General features: G+C 42.6%; 4 protein-coding genes across 4 annotated transcripts; 2 read left to right on the plus strand and 2 right to left on the minus strand.

Moving 5' to 3' along the window:
• Positions 1–225: 225 nt before the first annotated feature.
• LOC141824301 (lipid phosphate phosphatase gamma-like) lies at positions 226–4,619 on the minus strand. Its single transcript, XM_074711564.1, has 3 exons — positions 4,114–4,619; positions 3,825–4,043; positions 226–469 (listed from the first exon to the last, which is right to left on the minus strand). Exons 1-2 carry the CDS (start codon positions 4,585–4,587, stop codon positions 3,837–3,839), a joined length of 681 nt encoding a protein of 226 aa, XP_074567665.1. The 5' UTR covers positions 4,588–4,619; the 3' UTR covers positions 226–469; positions 3,825–3,836.
• A 280-nt stretch (positions 4,620–4,899) lies between these two features.
• On the plus strand, positions 4,900–5,762 carry LOC141824302 (rhodanese-like domain-containing protein 10). The gene is made up of 2 exons (XM_074711565.1): positions 4,900–5,376; positions 5,455–5,762. Exons 1-2 carry the CDS (start codon positions 4,952–4,954, stop codon positions 5,648–5,650), a joined length of 621 nt encoding a protein of 206 aa, XP_074567666.1. The 5' UTR covers positions 4,900–4,951; the 3' UTR covers positions 5,651–5,762.
• Positions 5,763–6,570: 808 nt separating this feature from the next.
• On the plus strand, positions 6,571–8,686 carry LOC141823945 (protein trichome birefringence-like 28). The gene is made up of 5 exons (XM_074711155.1): positions 6,571–7,413; positions 7,503–7,674; positions 7,754–7,953; positions 8,055–8,213; positions 8,282–8,686. The coding sequence occupies exons 1-5, from the start codon at positions 6,587–6,589 to the stop codon at positions 8,652–8,654; spliced, it is 1,731 nt and encodes a 576-aa protein (XP_074567256.1). The 5' UTR covers positions 6,571–6,586; the 3' UTR covers positions 8,655–8,686.
• A 6,538-nt stretch (positions 8,687–15,224) lies between these two features.
• On the minus strand, positions 15,225–15,740 carry LOC141825755 (em protein H5-like). Its single transcript, XM_074713142.1, has 2 exons — positions 15,545–15,740; positions 15,225–15,451 (listed from the first exon to the last, which is right to left on the minus strand). The coding sequence occupies exons 1-2, from the start codon at positions 15,738–15,740 to the stop codon at positions 15,225–15,227; spliced, it is 423 nt and encodes a 140-aa protein (XP_074569243.1).
• Between the last annotated feature and the right edge of the window lie 2,496 nt (positions 15,741–18,236).

Below are 18,236 nucleotides of genomic sequence, written 5' to 3' on the forward strand. Positions count from 1 at the left end.
AATTATTGGAATTACTCTCATTTGATCAGGTACCAGCGTTGGGCAGATCAGCCACAAATTTTAATTAGTTTGGTGATCATTACAGTATTGAATCCTCAAAAGGCCAATAATCATGGCTGGAATCCAAAGTGCAGGCTTCATGCTGAGAACTGGAACGAACTTTTCTTATACTCAATATTGCCGATGTAGTGAGAAGATAAGAAGAATAGCTACACAGTATTCAAATTACAAGTACTCTCAAATAAAGAGTTAAAATGGAAATTGAAGACATGTCATAATTAATAGACGAAGATCTGATAGTCTTGTCTTAAAGCACTCAATAAGTCTTTACACAAACCAACTATCAAACTAGCAGAAACAAAAAGATCAGAACAAATATCATCCTTTAAGAATTCTGTGTGCCTTTGTAGTTTAAATATTCCTTTCTTGTTGAATTTCAGTCAAAGTTTATCCCATCCTATTGATAAACCTGCAACAAGGAGATGAAAAACATTTATACTTATGAACATAAATTGGTCAAACTTCATAAAATTGAGAAGGCCGGAAGATTTAAACAACTATGACAAGCTGGCACAACCAAATAATTTTTCTAACTTCAACAAAAATCACAAAGTGACCTATAACCCTGGGAAGGCATATAATGAAATCATAATATCATATTTAATCTTTACCCATATAGTAATAGCCAATTAACCCCAAGATCACAATAAGCATTGAACAAGTCTTGTTAAATAGTTGTTTGTTGTAGCCAATAAATATAAGATAATGATAAGCACAGAGGAATACCACCCATGAATGTGTGCTCATGTCTTACTTGTGCAGCCCATTTAATAATAGCCAATTACACCAAAATCACAGTGAGCATTGATAAAGTCTTGTTAAATAGTCATTCATCAACAACAAGCACAGAGAAATATGGCCTATGACTGTGCTCATATCCCACTGGTGCAGTCCATCTAATAATAGCCAATGAACCCCAAGATCACAGTCAGCATTGACCAAGTCTTGTTAAAGAGTAGTTTTAGTAGCCAATGAACTTAGGGACAATGGTAAGCACAAAGAAATCCCATCCATGAATGTCTTCATGTCTCACTTGTCTAGGTACACAAGATACATGAAAGATTGCACAAGAAATTGCTTGATGTGTCATGTTTTTAAGGGATCAGTCAATTTTGAGCTTTTAATGCTACGAACAGGGAAAACAAGGTCCAGAGTATGACAACTATCATAGGAACTTCTGAATCAACTACCAAAAAGGCATCCTTTGCAAGAAAATGGCATGCTGTACCAAACCAAACATTGAAGTGGTTTTAAAGAACAGCTTTGATGTAATTAGTTTATTCTGTTGTTTTAACTGTGACATTATTGTAGACCATGCCCGGGCAGCGGACCTAGCTCTGGCAAGGAGTGACAGAAATAGACTAACATGTGCTAATATACAAAATCATTTGCTCATAATCGAGCTCCAGAAATCCAATGCCTTGATAAACAAAGTATGAGCACTGGCTTTTAATTTAAAACTTTTACCCTTTTAATTTGTTCAGACCAGACTGTTACCAACTAGCATCTCCTATAAAGTTCCAAGAATTAAAAAGCCTTTCTATTATATTTTGTTCATATAGCATAGAGGACTGATTGCTTCTGCAACACTTAAGTACTTAAATATTTGAATGTCAAACAGAATAATTCATGTAAAGGAGTCTGCATGTATGCCAATTTAGTTTTAAAAAAACAATTGGGAAGACAAAGTCTGGCAGAATAGGAATTACAAGAAAAAAAGATATATTCTGTTAATCATAATCATACTCTATCATAACATTGGAAATGAACTGAAGCATGAAAAAAATCTAATCAAAACCCTATGTGGAACAAGTGAAAAAACACATTTGAGCAAGGCATTCATTTCACTGCAATTTACATTACTAAAATTAGCAAAGGAAACTAATTTCTTGAAATTATATTGCTGACAAAATAAACTGAGAAAGATAAAAAGGAGCTACCGTACTCCATAATTTCCTCAAACCCACATGAAACATTAAGTATAACTAGTGGGTAGAAACCACTAGTGTGATTTAATTTGATAACTTCTGCAGAATTGAAGGTGTATAATAAATTTGCTTTTATATGATGAGTACTATTTGGTTAGGACAAACTATATAATTGCAAGAGGCACTTGGAAATCTTGATTATTAGAAACTGATTCTAGGTTATGCTTTTGATGTAAAGGATGTCAAACACAAAAATTGGAAGATTATGATGTGCCATTACATGTGAAACTGGCTAAGTATTAATACTGTACAACCATTAGACGTTTTCTCAAATCTAGAACATACTTTGTTTTTTCAAATCTTGCATAACATCCAAAATTTAGCATCCATTAAATTTCCATCCATTCACCATTAAAATGTTAGCATGGTATCCACATGAAATTATGTCAACTTAACAAAATGCTTACTGGGATGCATGTGTGGGCTATAAGCCTATTAAACCAAGGAGAAAGAAGTTGGCAGAGGGAACAAAATGGATTTAAATCCAAATCAGGATTTGGATCCAGATAAGTACAACTTATTGATTCACACATACATCTTAGTAAGCATTTTGTAGAGTAGACATAATGTCACATGGATATTATATTAGCATCTTATCAGTGGACAGACAAGTTAACACATGACAAATTTTAATAGGAATCACGGACATTATGCTAGTTTTGAGAAAATAAAGCATTCGCAGATACAATCATCCAAACAGCTGCAATTGCAAATTTAGTTCTACTTGCAGTATATTATGCATATTGAACTGTATGTTCCACACCAGATCATCAAAGCTAGAATTTTCTACATTTTCTATGTGAAAGAAGATGCATTTAACGACAAGGAGGTCTTAGACCATAAGCTATAAATTGGTAATTTTTCAAAGCTTAAGCTATAGAGATTAATAGTTAGCCAATCAAATATTTGACGAAAGAACTTTAATCAACATGATGAAAATTATTCAAAATGCACATATATACTCATGGTAAAGAGGTGCAATCCTTGTCAATAAGTACAATATCGGAGCTAAATGATGTTCAGCAATATCTGTGCCTGACCTAACTTTTAGGGTTGGTTACATGGATCTTATTCTTCTATTGAACTCTATGCTATGTTATATCACCATGAATATTGTACTCAATTAAGTCATTTTTCATTAATATTTCTTTGGTTTCCTTCTAACCTTACACCTTCCATTCTTATATATTAAACACTTGTAACTATAGGATCTATTAATCACCCTGAACATCTCATTCCTTCTCTCATTTTATTATCTATCAATGCTACACCTAATTACTATAGGATAATTTTTTATTTCAATTTTTTCTAATAATTATACATATCTATCTTAGCAGTCTGATCTCACTAGTTGACTTTCATATGTGTTGCTCCTAATAGTCTAGCATCTAATCGATAATATATTGCAGGCCATACCACATTCTTCTAATTTTTTTTTATTAACCTAAGGGACACACGATGATCAAACAAGACTCCATAAGCTTATTGCCATTTTGACTATTTATATTTTAACCTATCGATAACATTTTCATTCACATCCCCTTTTTATTGAACAATTAATCCAATATTTAGAATACATAGAGCATGAGCGTCATGCACATCATTTTGACTATAAAATCTTTTTTTTTCTTATTACTGAAACTATATTTCATGTTTACAGCAACAATTCAACAAAGATATTGGATATACGAAGTCCTATTGTGTACCAGAAACATATCCAAAAATTATTACCAGATAAAAGAAAAGCAGAGACATAAGGTAGGTCTAATAACTTACAAAGACTCGCTTTCAATCTTTTGCTAACTTCTTCCGGAAAGCCCTGGCGTTGTTGTACTCGAACTCTAGCACGTTCGGGATGTGCGAGGAGTCCTTGATGTAAAAGAACCTCCCAACTGCGCTCTCCTCGATTGCCGGGAAATAGTCCACGAGCATAGTGTTCACTATCCAAAACCAGCCGGCCCCGAGCACCATTCCGAGCGTCGCTCCGGCGATAACCTAACCCATTTAACAAGCGAAGATCAAATATTGATTGGACTTGAGTGATGAAGCAACAGGGGAATCGTACCTGGGCAAGAGTGTGGTAGCCGAGATAAACTCGGGAGTAGAGGGTGAGGAAGGCAGCCGGCCAGGGAAGGAGGGCGAGGAGACGCCTGTATCGAGGCGAGGAGGTTCCGGCGCCGTTGAGAAGGCAGAGGAGGGTGAAGTAGGAAGCGAAGAAGAACATATATTGGGAGTGGCTGGATGGCCATCCGTGGGAGTCGCAAACCTCTAGGGCGGCGCACATCGCCGAGGGACGCGACTGCTGGATGGAGGATTTGATAAGCTCGTTGAGAAACTGGGAAAGGATAAGACCGAAGGAGAAGAAGACGCCCTGCAGTTCCCGGCGGAAGATGAAGTGAGAGACAAAGCCGCCGAGGCTGATGAAGACCGGGATGAGGGAGACCCACGCCAGGAAGTGGCCCAAGGAGTCGCCTCGCCGGTACCGAACGTGGGTTAGCGTCACAGCCTTCAGAGCCGCCATGTCCGGTCCCTCGTCCATCTCTCGATATGGGAGCGTCGGTAGATCGGAGGAGGAAGAAGAAATAGAGACGGTCGTTGATTGCGAGACTCCAAATGGACGGTGGATGTTCCGTGGTAAATGATGGTACATAATGACAAAAGAAACTAATTTATATATGATTTGGCAGCTGGATAAGATTACTGTTTTGATGCATTGATGCAGTAATTCACGCTTTTTCTAGCCGAAGGATGACCACGTTAAATTTGAATTTGAATATGACGGTCCTTTTTCCCTTTTGTTTCTATTAAGATTTATGGTTAAAATCCAAGAGTTAGATATGCGAGGATAAGTCGTATCCAAAGCCAGAGGAGGAGATCGCATAACAGAGCAACTAGCTGTAGCAATGGCCGCCGGCGCCATGCACTTTTTCGCTTTCCACACGGAATTAAGAAACAAGGTCTTTCTTGTCCGAGCGCAACAGGCGGCGCCGGGGCAGCAAGAGCTCATCCGCTCCGGCGCCGTCCGCGCCATCCCGCCGAGGGACGCGGCCGTGGCCCTGCAGGCAGAGGGCTTCCGCCTCCTCGACATCCGTCCGGCGTGGGAGCACTCCAAGGCGCGCGTCTCCGGCGCGCTCCACGTCCCCTTCTTCGTGGAAGACACCGATGGCACTCCGCTGACGCTGCTGAAGAAGTGGGTTCACTTCGGCTACATCGGGCTGTGGACGGGGCAATTGCTCACCACCATCAACGAGAGGTTCCTCACCGAGGTGGAGGTGCTGGTGCCCAACAAGGACGACAAGGTCCTCGTCGCCTGCGGCGAAGGACTCAGGTACTGAAACAGAACCCCTGTGGCATGACGACGTACCTATGGAGTTCAGAAACTAATTGGTGCTTTTGCTGGGTTGAGGTCGCTGATTGCGGTGAGGGTGTTGCACGAGGGAGGGTACAAGAACTTAGGGTGGCTCGCCGGCGGATTCAACAGGGCGGGTGACGGTGACTTCCCGCAAGTGGAGGGGACGAGGAAACTGCAATACGCCACTATCGGGGGTGCGTCCTATATCTTCTTGCAGCTGTTGACCTTGCTCAAGGTATTCAAGGACTAAGTATAGTTGCTAGAGTAAGTGATTAAGGTCGTGTATGAGAGCGTATTTGACGGTTTGTGGAATCTATTTGCAAATTTTTTAATGAAGCAAAGTGAAATTATAAAATTAAGAATTGTGCTAAGTTTCTAAAAATTAAGAAGCAAAGTGATAGAGTAAGATTTCTTTGTGCTCCATGAGACTTTCACTATATCTCTATAGTTGAACAAGCTTCTAAAAATCTCGGTCAATTGAATTCTTCTAAACCATATTGGTGGTTCAATGTCAAATAGGCAATTATTGATAAATTAGAGAGGAGTTGAGATGTAGCTAGATGCTTCCAATCACTCAACAATCCATCGACCAACTGAACTGCTCTCGACAAACCATCGGATGGAGAGGAGTAATTACTGATTGTGTTTCCAGATGATGATTTTGTTGTGCTATTTATTATATTGATATGGCTGGCGATCGACATGTCGACTTAGTGATTGAGGAATGGCAACGACTAAACCCCAAAGGTAGACGTCCACAAATGCATGTACTATTTGCCAGCTAGATAGGCATCGACTAAACATAATAATAGAGAGAGACGTCTACAAATTCAAGCTTCTCGCTACCCTTAATTACTACAAAAGATATAAATTACACAAAACACAAAATTAATCATGGTCACTTTGTTCTCCTTTTGCTTTTGGAACCTTCTTTGTCACTGCCATTGGCATTTTCCCCTTCCTCTCATCCAGCAGATTGATCCTCTTTTTATTGAATTTGTTTATTTATTTATTTATTTATTTTTCTGTTTGTGGTGAGGTTTAAAGTAAAGGAAACGAGACAGCAACAGTCGAACCAATCCCTCAGCACGATCACCCACCCTTATCCTCCTCTGTTTTCTGCTCTCTGTCGTTGTATTTGAATTCTGATTCCGAGAAAGGTCAGAAGAGAAGAGGTCGACGCGAAATGATGGCTCGTCGGAAACTGCCACTTCTCGCGGCGAACAAGTTCGATTTGAAGAATTCGTCATCATTCGGCGCCTGTAGACGGAAGAGCTGCAAGTACTCCGTTTTCGTTGTAATCTTGGTGCTGCTCTTGTTCACGTTCACGTTTAACGAGGACGTGAAATCGATTGGAGAACATCCTTTCGGCAGCAGGGATAATTCTCCGATGGAATTTCCCATAAGATATGACATTAGCCACCAACAAGCCAAGCAGACAGTTAAAGAGAAAGAGAGCACTAAATTAATCGAGAAAGCAGAGGAAAAGCCGGCGGCCGAGAAGGATCGGGCGGTGGTTGTCGACGTCGTCAATTCTTCCGCCAAACAAGAAGAGAAAAGAGAAGTGCGCGAAGTAAAGGCGCCGAAGGAAGAAGAAGAATTCCACGACGCAAAGATACCGGCCATGGACATCGAAGAGGGAAAAGAAGAATTGCGCGAAGCAAAGGAAGCACCGGCACTGGAGGAAGAAGGTCGTAAAGAAGAACTGCGGGAGGTAAAGGAGACGATTATGGAGAAAGAAGAGCGAAAAGAAAATTCGCGCGAAGCAAAGGCGCCGGCCATGGAGATCAAAGAGGCGGTGAAAAAGGCCGAGCGGCAGCGGATAATCCTGGACGTGCCGGAGAACTGTGACCTGTTCGATGGCAAGTGGGTGTACGACGACGTAAACTACCCGATATACAAAGAGGCGGAGTGCCAGTTTTTGACGGAGCAAGTGACGTGCATGAGGAACGGCCGGCGCAACGACAGCTTCCAGAAGTGGCGGTGGCAGCCCAAAGATTGCACTTTGCCCAGGTTTGAATTTGACACGAAACAGCACGAATGCATTACGATGCTTCTATTACTCAATGCTGATGAGTTAGGTTAATTGCCAATTTAATTAGATTCGATGCGAAGGTGATGCTAGAGAGGCTGCGAGGAAAGCGGCTCATGTTCGTCGGCGATTCCCTGAGCCGGAATCAATGGGAGTCGATGGTTTGCCTCGTTCAATCTGTCGTGCCTTCAAATAAGAAGAGCCTCACCAAGAATGGCTCGTTTAGCGTCCTCCGGCTCGAGGTAATCCATGTTTTAGTCAACTCTGAGTTCTTAAATTTTTAGATCGATGTTTTAACTAAATAAGTAATTAATTGAGCAGGAATACAACGCGACCGTAGAGTTCTACTGGGCGCCATTCCTCGTCGAATCCAACTCCGACGACCCCAAGATCCACAGTTTCCCGGACCGAATCATCATGCCCAAATCCATCGACAGGCACGGCAAAAACTGGGAAAACGTTGACTACCTCGTCTTCAATACCTACATCTGGTGGATGAACACGCCCACCGTGAAAGTCCTGTTAGTAAATTTAATTGGATTCTAATCTAAACCCGAACTTTTATATAGATACATACACAAACAAGGCTAACGAACTCAACTTCTGATTTTGATCAAAATAGACGAGGATCGTTCAACGAAAGTTCGACCGAGTACGACGAGATGGAGCGGCCGCTGGCGTACCGGAGAGTCCTGAACACGTGGGGCAAATGGGTGCAGGACAACGTGAACCCGAATCGGACCATGGTGTTTTTCATGAGCATGTCTCCCCACCACACGAGGTCAGAATCTTTTCTCGACGTCATTGGCTCAACATCACAGTATACATTGAGTCCGTAATCAACCGCAGGAGCACGGATTGGGGCAATCCGACGGGGATCAAGTGCGCGCTGGAGACGGAACCGGTGGCGAACTGGTCCCGGTGGCAGCCGCTCGAGGTGGGGACGGACTGGCGGCTGTTTTCCGTGGCGGAGAACGTGATCGGGAGGCTGCGGAAGAAGGTGCCGGTGACGTTCGTGAAGATAACAGCGATGTCGGAGTTGCGAAAGGACGCGCACACGTCGGTTCACACGCTGCGGCAGGGGAAGCTGCTGACGGCGGAGCAGCAGGCGGACCCGGCTCGCTTCGCCGACTGCATACACTGGTGCCTGCCTGGCTTGCCGGACACCTGGAACGAGTTCCTCTACACCCGCATCGCGTCAATCCCCTGGAAAGACCCCTAGTTCTCCTTTTTGTTTCATATCCTTTCGTGGCATTTTTTGTGTTTGGACAATCTTTTGCCGGAGAGATTAATATTTTATTGAATTACAATACAATTCAACTTATCTGTAGAGATAGCTTGAACTGATAATTTCAAGCTGCCAACAAGGTTTGGTGTGCCCCGATCACCGATGCTAAATCAACCGAATGGTTGAGTCGTCGAATGCCGAATCGGGCGAGATGCCAAGTGCTGAGAGCCGAGACGGCCAAGTCACCGAGTGTTGAGTCGGTCGAGACGCCGAGAGCCGAGTCGACCAAGTTGCCGAGAGTCGAGACAAGAGGCTAAGTGCCGAGAGTCGAGTCGAGGCCTGCGTTCAACGCAGTTTCCTTAAAACAGATTCGTCCCCTCCGGCGGTGCTTAGAGGTTACGACGGACGTCTGTTTCCAGGATACAACGACAGAACCGCGCTGTCCACCAAGCACAGATAGATCGCGGCGAACTGAGATAGTACCCGAACGCTATCACTAGAGAGGAAGAAAGAGGGGGAAAGAGAGAAGTAGATTTGCTTCTCAATGCTCTTATGCTCAAGACTAAGAGTCTTATATAGATTTTCTAATCTATATGTTACATTCATGCCATTAATTGCATACGTTTATGCATCCATGAATTTACGTTTATGCATCCAATTGCATCAACGTTTATGCAATATTAAATTGCATAAAAATATTTTCAGGTGGCAAAATGTTGGTTCATTTATTTGGACAAATTTTATCCTGACCGGTCTGACATTCGACGTGCGCAGGTCGCATTCGCACACAAGTGCAATCCGGGCCCTAGATTTGCACCCCCTACGCACCTATATCTGAGAGAGAGCATCTCTCTATGCATTTGTTCACAACATCAATGTTTGTGACACAATATAAACCAACCATTAAGCCTTGAAACTTCCAATGTGGGACTATATTCCCATTCACAAAGGAGTCTCCTACTTGCACCATCATTTATTTCCATTCAAATTTCCAACAATCCCCCACATGAATGGAAACAGGGTATGTGATAGCATTCAACAGTTGAGTCCAGTATAGGATAGGTAGGTTTTACCCTTTGAACCTTCCCTTGTGAAGATCTGTTTGTTTACTAGCTGACAGTAGACCCGATGTCTTTGAACTGTTCTGTCGTTTGTGTAAACATTGACACATCTCACCCAGGACTCTCCCTGATACACCTCAATTCTCATGAGTGTGTTCGTTCTTGGCCATGAACACGCCTGGTTCTGTGAGAAGATCTAAGAATTGTGCCTTCAATTCTCTTCGAAGCGGCCCCACTTCTTTCTCACATAGGTGATCACTCAAGAGTATTCCACACTACTCTACTGGATCATTAAAAGTCATGTGCTTACCCTCCATCTTATCACTGATTCACTGGGGCATTTCCCCCCACAGTGATGTTCCTTAGTCGGTGCAGTTAGGTTGTCCCTTTGAACCTAGTTCTTGGGATCTCCAGTCTGCATAGGTTGGGTTTCCTTTGCACCAACATTTCTTATCGGCTTCAAACCCATCCCTCGCGATGAGCTAGCAACTAACTCTCTGTTTAACCCTTTGGTTAGCGGATCCGCTAGGTTATCCTTTGACTTTACATAGTCAACAGTGATAACTCCCGTTGAGAGTAGTTGTCTAATAGTATTATGTCTACGACGTATATGTCTAGACTTACCATTATACAGATGGCTCTGTGCTCGACCAATTGCTGATTGGCTATCGCAATGTATGCAGATTGCCGGCACAGGTTTCGGCCATCTAGGAACATCTTCTAGAAATTGTCGTAACCATTCAGCCTCTTCACCACATTTGTCAAGAGCTACAAACTCAGATTCCATCGTGGATCTGGTTATTATGGTTTGCTTCGAAGATTTCCAAGATATGGCTGCACTTCCCAAAGTGAATATATATCCACTTGTAGACTTAGAGTCTTTCATGTCCGATATCCAATTTGCATCGCTATATCCTTCGATTACGGCCGGATATCTAGTATATTGCAGTCCATAATCACGAGTATATCTCAAGTACCTCAGTACTCTTGTTATCCCTTTCCAGTGCTCAACACCGGGATTACTCGTGTATCTACTCAGTTTACTTACTGCGTATGCTAAGTCTGGTCGTGTACAACTCATTAGGTACATCAGACTTCCAATCACTCTAGAGTACTCTATCTGAGAGCTACTCTTTCCTCGATTTTTCGATAGATGTTGACCCATATCTATCGGAGTCCGTGCTAACGCAGTATCATTCTTGTTGAATTTTTCAAGTATTTTATCCACATAGTGGGACTGACTAAGAACAAGTCCTTCAGCTGTTCTAAGGATTTTAATTCCTAGAATCACATCAGCTAGGCCCATGTCTTTCATGTCAAATCTTGAATTCAACATATCTTTAGTGGATTTGATTATCTTATCATTACTCCCAATAATAAGTATATCATCTACATAAAGACATAAAATGATATATTCATTTCCTGTGTCTTTCATGTAAACACATTTATCACATTCATTGATTGTGAATCCACATTCCTTCATGACATTATCAAATTTTTCATGCCACTGCTTTGGTGCCTGTTTCAAGCCGTATAACGATTTTACCAATCTACAAACCTTATTCTTCTGTCCTGGTGCAGAAAATCCTTCAGGTTGTTCCATGTAGATTTCCTCTTCTAAATCACCGTTTAGAAAGGCGGTCTTTACATCCATTTGATGTATTTCCAGATTCCATAGAGCGGCAATAGCCAACAATACTCTGATGGAAGTTATTCTCGACACCGGAGAATATGTATCAAAGTAATCAAGGCCTTCACGTTGTCGGTAACCTTTAATTACCAATCGAGCCTTATACTTATCAATCGTGCCATCTGATTTTATTTTCTTCTTGAAAATCCACTTGCAACCTAGTGGTTTACTCCCCGGGGGAAGATCCACAAGTTCCCAAGTATGATTTTGCAAGATAGAATCAATCTCAGATGCAATTGCCTCTTTCCATTGAGGACCCTCAGAAGAGTTCACTGCTTCTGAGTAAGTTTGGGGATCACTTTCCAACATGAAAGTGATAAAATCCGTTCCGAAGGATTTTTCTACCCGAGCTCGTTTACTTCGTCTAGGCTCAACCTCAATTGGTTCATCTACTTCTTCTTCCTCTTGTGATTCATATATCCGTTTTGAGGAACTTTCTTCCTCTCGGGTCTTATAAGGAAACACATGCTCGAAGAATGAAGCATTTCTTGATTCAATAATCGAGTTCTTGTGTATCTCCGGTACTTGAGATTCATACACAAGGAATCGATAGGCACAACTGTTATGTGCATATCCTATAAATATGCAATCCACAGTTTTTGGTCCTATCTTGATCCTCTTCGGATCAGGCACCATTACTTTGGCAAGACACCCCCACACTCGTAAATATTTATAGGATGGTTGTCTTCCTTTCCATAACTCATAAGGGCTCTTCTCAATTTTCTTTCGGGGAACCTTATTTAAAAGGTAGTTAGCTGTTAACACAGCTTCCCCCCACATGTACTCTGGTAATCCAGAGCTTAATAGAAGAGCATTCATCATCTCTTTCAGAGTACGATTCTTTCTCTCAGCAACACCGTTTTGCTGAGGAGTATAAGGAGCTGTTGTTTCGTGTCTGATTCCATGTTCAGCACACAACTCAGCGAATGGTGATACATATTCACCACCTCGATCACTTCGAACCACCTTAATCTTCTTATTAAGTTGGTTTTCAACCTCATTCTTATAGAGAACAAATTTCTCTATAGCTTCATCTTTACTTTTGAGAAGATACACATAGCAATACTTTGTGTTATCGTCTACAAAAGTGATGAAGTATTTATTGCCACCACGTGTTGGCGTACCTTTAAGGTCGCATACATCGGTGTGGATTAGGCCGAGTGGTTCACTGCTTCTTTCAACATGTTGAAAGGATGACCTTATCATTTTTGCTTCAATACAAATCTCACATTTGTGTTTCGGGTCAAGGTGGAATGTAGGTATGCTTTGCATGTTAATTAATCTGCGTAGTACATCGTAGTTAACATGTCCTAGTCTACCATGCCATAAACATGAAGACTCAAGCATATAGGTGGAAGAGCTTTCATTCTTATTAATTTTTGACCGAATAGCCATTACACTGAGCTTAAACAGTCCATCAGTTATATAGCCCTTTCCTACAAACACTCCATTCTTGGATAGAACAACTCTATCCGACTCACATACAATGCGAAAACCATGCTTGCTTAAAAGTGATCCGGAGACCAGATTCTTCCGAACCTCCGGAACATACAACACATTGTTTAGAGTGAGCTCCTTGCCTGAGGTCATTTTCAGCACCACCTTTCCTTGGCCCATTACGTCCGAGGTTGCTGAGTTCCCCATGTACAGCTTCTCCCCTTTGACTTCTTCAAAGTTATGGAGCAGCTCCTTGTTGCAGCAGACATGTCTGGTAGCACCAGTATCCATCCACCATTGTCGAGGGTTTGAACATACCAAGTTCAGCTCGGTGATCACAGCACAGAGGTCGTCCACCTCTAGTCCCTCGTTCAGGTTGGCCTCCTGCTTCTTCTTCGGCTTTCTGCATTCCGAAGATTTGTGACCGACTCGGTCACAGTTGAAGCATTTCCTAGAGAACTTCTTCTTGGATACGCCTCCTCTGGGTCCAATTTTGGAAGACTTAGAATTTTTCCGTTTCGAGCTTTGACCGTGCTCGACCACGTTGGCTTTTTCAGTAGCCTGAGAGAACATCTTTCTCTCGGAACTTTTATTATCTTCCTCGATTCGGAGACGGACAATAAGGTCCTCCACATTCATCTCCTTTCGCTTATGCTTCAGGTAATTCTTGAAGTCCTTCCAGCTGGGAGGGAGTTTCTCTATGATCGCTGCCACCTGGAAGGTCTCACTTAGCACCATGTCTTCCGAGTGGATCTCATGCAGGATCACCTGAAGCTCCTGGACTTGGCTGATTACAGTCTTAGAGTCAACCATCTTGTAGTCCAGGAATCGGCCCACAATGAATTTCTTAGCCCCTGCATCCTCTGTCTTGTACTTCTTGTCTAGGGACTCCCACAGCTCCTTAGCCGTTCTCTTCATGCTATACACAGCGTATAGCGAGTCGGCAAGGCCATTGAGGATGTAGTTTCTGCATAGAAACTCAGAATGATTCCAAGCTTCCACTACAGTTGCATCCTCAACATGCTTGGGAGGTTCCTCAGTCAAGAATCGAGCCAGATTTAGCGTGGTCAGATAGAAGTGCATCTTCTGCTGCCAACGCTTGAAGTTCAACCCAGTGAACTTCTCTGGTCTTTCCCCATGAGCGATTGGAACATTACCAATCGGGGCGGAGGGGGCCGTCACAGGTTGAGTCTGTTGCACCTCAACGTTGTCTGTGGCCATCTCAATAGAACCGAATCTGTTTTAAGATTGTTGGACAATCTTTTGCCGGAGAGATTAATATTTTATTGAATTACAATACAATTCAACTTATCTGTAGAGATGGCTTGAACTGATAATTTCAAGCTGCCAACAAGGTTTGGTGTGCCCCGATCACCGATGCTAAATCAACCGAATGGTTGAGTCGTCGAATGCCGAATCGGGCGAGATGCCAAGTGCTGAGAGCCGAGACGGCCAAGTCACCGAGTGTTGAGTCGGTCGAGACGCCGAGAGCCGAGTCGACCAAGTTGCCGAGAGTCGAGACAAGAGGCTAAGTGCCGAGAGTCGAGTCGAGGCCTGCGTTCAACGCAGTTTCCTTAAAACAGATTCGTCCCCTCCGGCGGTGCTTAGAGGTTACGACGGACGTCTGTTTCCCAGGATACAACGACAGAACCGCGCTGTCCACCAAGCACAGGTAGATCGCGGCGAACTGAGATAGTACCCGAACGCTATCACTAGAGAGGAAGAAAGAGGGGGAAAGAGAGAAGTGGATTTGCTTCTCAATGCTCTTATGCTCAAGACTAAGAGTCTTATATAGATTTTCTAATCTATATGTTACATTCATGCCATTAATTGCATACGTTTATGCATCCATGAATTTATGTTTATGCATCCAATTGCATCAACGTTTATGCAATATTAAATTGCATAAAAATATTTTCAGGTGGCAAAATGTTGGTTCATTTATTTGGACAAATTTTATCCTGACCGGTCCGACATTCGACGTGCGCAGGTCGCATTCGCACACAAGTGCAATCCGGGCCCTAGATTTGCACCCCCTACGCACCTATATCTGAGAGAGAGCATCTCTCTATGCATTTGTTCACAACATCAATGTTTGTGACACAATATAAACCAACCATTAAGCCTTGAAACTTCCAATGTGGGACTATATTCCCATTCACAAAGGAGTCTCCTAATTGCACCATCATTTATTTCCATTCAAATTTCCAACACTTAACAGGGACCAGAATCTTAGTAACAACTTGATTAAACTCCACATAAGATTAGGTACGCAGAGCACAAAATACCACAAGGCTTAAGCATTACATGACTTAGCTACATGCTGCAGAACCTAAACAATAGCAAGTCTAAGACTACTTGCTATCGTCTATACGGCTACTGCATAGTTTTGTACTTGGACTCGTCGATGGGGATGCCTTCGTTGGTGGCCCGCTCGCCTCCAAACTCCTCCTTGGTGGATAGGCCACCTTTACGGGTCATCTCCAGCTGGTAGCCTTCGTGCCCGATCTGCTCCCTCCTCGTCTCCCCTCCTTTGTGTCCCAACTCCTGGTACCCCTCCGTCCCCATCTGCTCTTTCCTTGTCTGCCCGCCACAGCTCCGCCCTATTCATTTTTACATCAATTACACACTCGCATATACGTATCAATTTGATGATATATAGAATTTAATGTGCTAATTAATCGACTAAATGAAACCTTCGGCGAGGTGCTCCTGGGCCTCGAGGCTGTTTCCGCCGGTGCCGCCGGGGACAACAGTCTCACCCCGCCTGGCCCGCTCGTCCAGCTCACGCCGCTCTTGCTCCGTCGACATTGTGCGGGTCGCTTCTACTCTCGATCGCTGCCTGCTGCTGGATGAAATCTTTAGCCTTGCGAGCCTCAATCGCATCTTCATGGGAGAAGGGGAGGAGAGGGAGAGTGGCGTAAATAGATTGCCGAGGGCGGTGTGGATGGGGACACCTGCGAGCTTAGTTGGAAGCACGGGACGGCGTTAGAGCTCAGGGAATGCCACGTTTGCTGCAAGTCTCGCGGTGGTAACGGTAACACGAGTCATCTGTAACATTTGCTGTATGAGATTGTCAGTTTACATATATTCGCCAAAACTGCAGTTCTATGTCAAACGTCGTTTAGCTCCTTCTGATCTAACCGACATTTTTTTGAGCAATTTACACAAAATCTCAAACTAGTGGAGCAGAGTCGGAACCGAAATAGAAAGGATGTCTATTATAAAGAGTGTTGTTAATGTTGGATATGATTTTGCAAGGCAAAATTAAGGTGCCATCGATCGTTGGAAGTCTGATATGATTTCAAAATCGAAATCTATGTTTCGCGTAGATAAATCTAGATTATTAATTTGCTCAAAACCGATTACGGGTGAATGAGAAATTAATTGGCTAAAGTTGTGTCCAAAATAACGTTAAGAAAAAGATGGGGTTTTAGTCCCACATCACTAACCGGCGCAAGCTAAAGTTTCCTTATATGTGTTGCTGTGTTAGTGGAGTTAACACAAAAAACACAGGTGCTCTCTACCCATGGGCGAGCAGGTGCTCGCACCTGTGAGCCCGTCACGTGCGCAATGGGCGCTTTGTAAGCGCACTTTGCACTTTGCACTTTGCGTCGTGTGGAGCTGAGGAGTTTTTGTTTATGCTCCAGGTGGCAGTGCCTGCATGGCATGTGATTGTACAGAGAGCGCTGACTGGGCAGACAGATGGCGACCGTCGGATCGAAGATGGTAATAGATCGCAGTGGATGCGATCTGGAGCATTGATGGCTCTAGGTCATAATCTGACCATTGATGAGGGGGGTTGATCTGAAGTGTCGGATTAATAGAGTAAATCTGACGGCTGAGATCAAGTTAGGCTGAAGAGTTAAATCTCTTCAGATCCAACGGATGAGATCATATTATAAATATGAAGAGATAAAACTCTTCAGATCCAACGGATGAGATCATATTATAAATATGAAGAGATAAAACTCTTCAGATCAATGGATCAGATCAAAAGTCATTTGAAGAGTTATAACTCTTCAAATCTGATGGCTGAGATTAAAATATCTTTAAAGGGTTATACCCTTTCAAAATGAACGATCCAGATCAGCCCTCACCAAAGGATACTTACCTCTTCACCAAGTATATATACATCCATTTTCTATTGGAAACTCATCTCATTCAATCTTTGCAATCCATAGCATAGCATTTGAGCATCCTCTGTATAAAGAGTCCGAGAAGCCTACGAGAAGGTTCGCCGATCTCGAAATTTGTAGTGCTGCTATTTCGAGACAACGTCGTTGTATCTTGGGAACGAGTTGCTGCTATCCGTTAGCACCGTAGCGGAGCAATATCGTTTACGGAGATAGTGTCGAACACTAGCCTCGACGATCCGTATCAATTTGCGACATCCTCCCGGAGCTACCGGAACAACAGTTAATTAGCGGCATGCCCTTGCAGAGGATATGGGATATAATCTATCTTGATCAGAATGAGTTTATAACTGCCCTCGAGACATAGTTGAGTTAGTTACGATACAACAGATTTGCAGAAGAGGGCAAAGGTTCGAATCCTGATAAATTCTGACGAAGTCAGGCAATACACTCATGCGTCGTGACCAACTACAATTTTTCAATTTACCTCCTTACAGAGGGTCGTAGGGCCATTAAGGTGACGGATCTATCTTTTTGCAGAACAAAATGAGTTTGTAACCTTTTTTTTTCGATTGGATCTAACATCCGTTCAAGCAAATTATGATAAATTCTACCTCAGATCCTCGCAGATTAGTCCGATCAGATATTTCATGAAAATTGATATGGATCGATGAATCAATGATGTAGATTGGCTTCTGTTTCAATCTGATGGCTCAGAACAGGGCCTTCACAAAACATTAGTATTGTTCATCTAAAGTATTAATCTCTCTTTAGAATTAAACATTCTTAAAAATTCTTATAGTCTACTTTTCTTGCTTCAGCTCTATCTGACAAGCGTTCTCTCACTTGCATCTAAAATGATAACTTTCCCTTGTATTTGAGTGGCATATCCAAGTTACATAATCTCTCTTGAGCCTTCATAAAATAATTAAATGAATTGCACTAATGAATATTTATTCAAGATTTCAATTTTATATCTTGCACTAACCATGGGTAGCTAACTCATTCACACAATATTTAGAAGTTTCATTAGATGTCTATCATTTCTAGTGTAATTTATATAACCATGGATATATATATATAAATCAATGGAATCAAAATATCTTACAATAGTATGATATTGTCCACTTTGGGTCTAAGCCCTCATGGCTTTGTTCTTGGGCTCTCCCCAAAAAGCATCCCCCTCAAACAAAGGACCACAGACCTCTCTCAAACGGAAAGCCTCCGTTTGATGTCTGAATCCTCGATCCAC

Source organism: Curcuma longa, chromosome 3 (assembly GCF_044706935.1).
Source record: "Curcuma longa cultivar G26 ecotype Majalengka, Jawa Barat chromosome 3, ITB_CL_G26_1.1, whole genome shotgun sequence".
Classification (NCBI taxonomy): Eukaryota; Viridiplantae; Streptophyta; class Magnoliopsida; order Zingiberales; family Zingiberaceae; genus Curcuma; species Curcuma longa.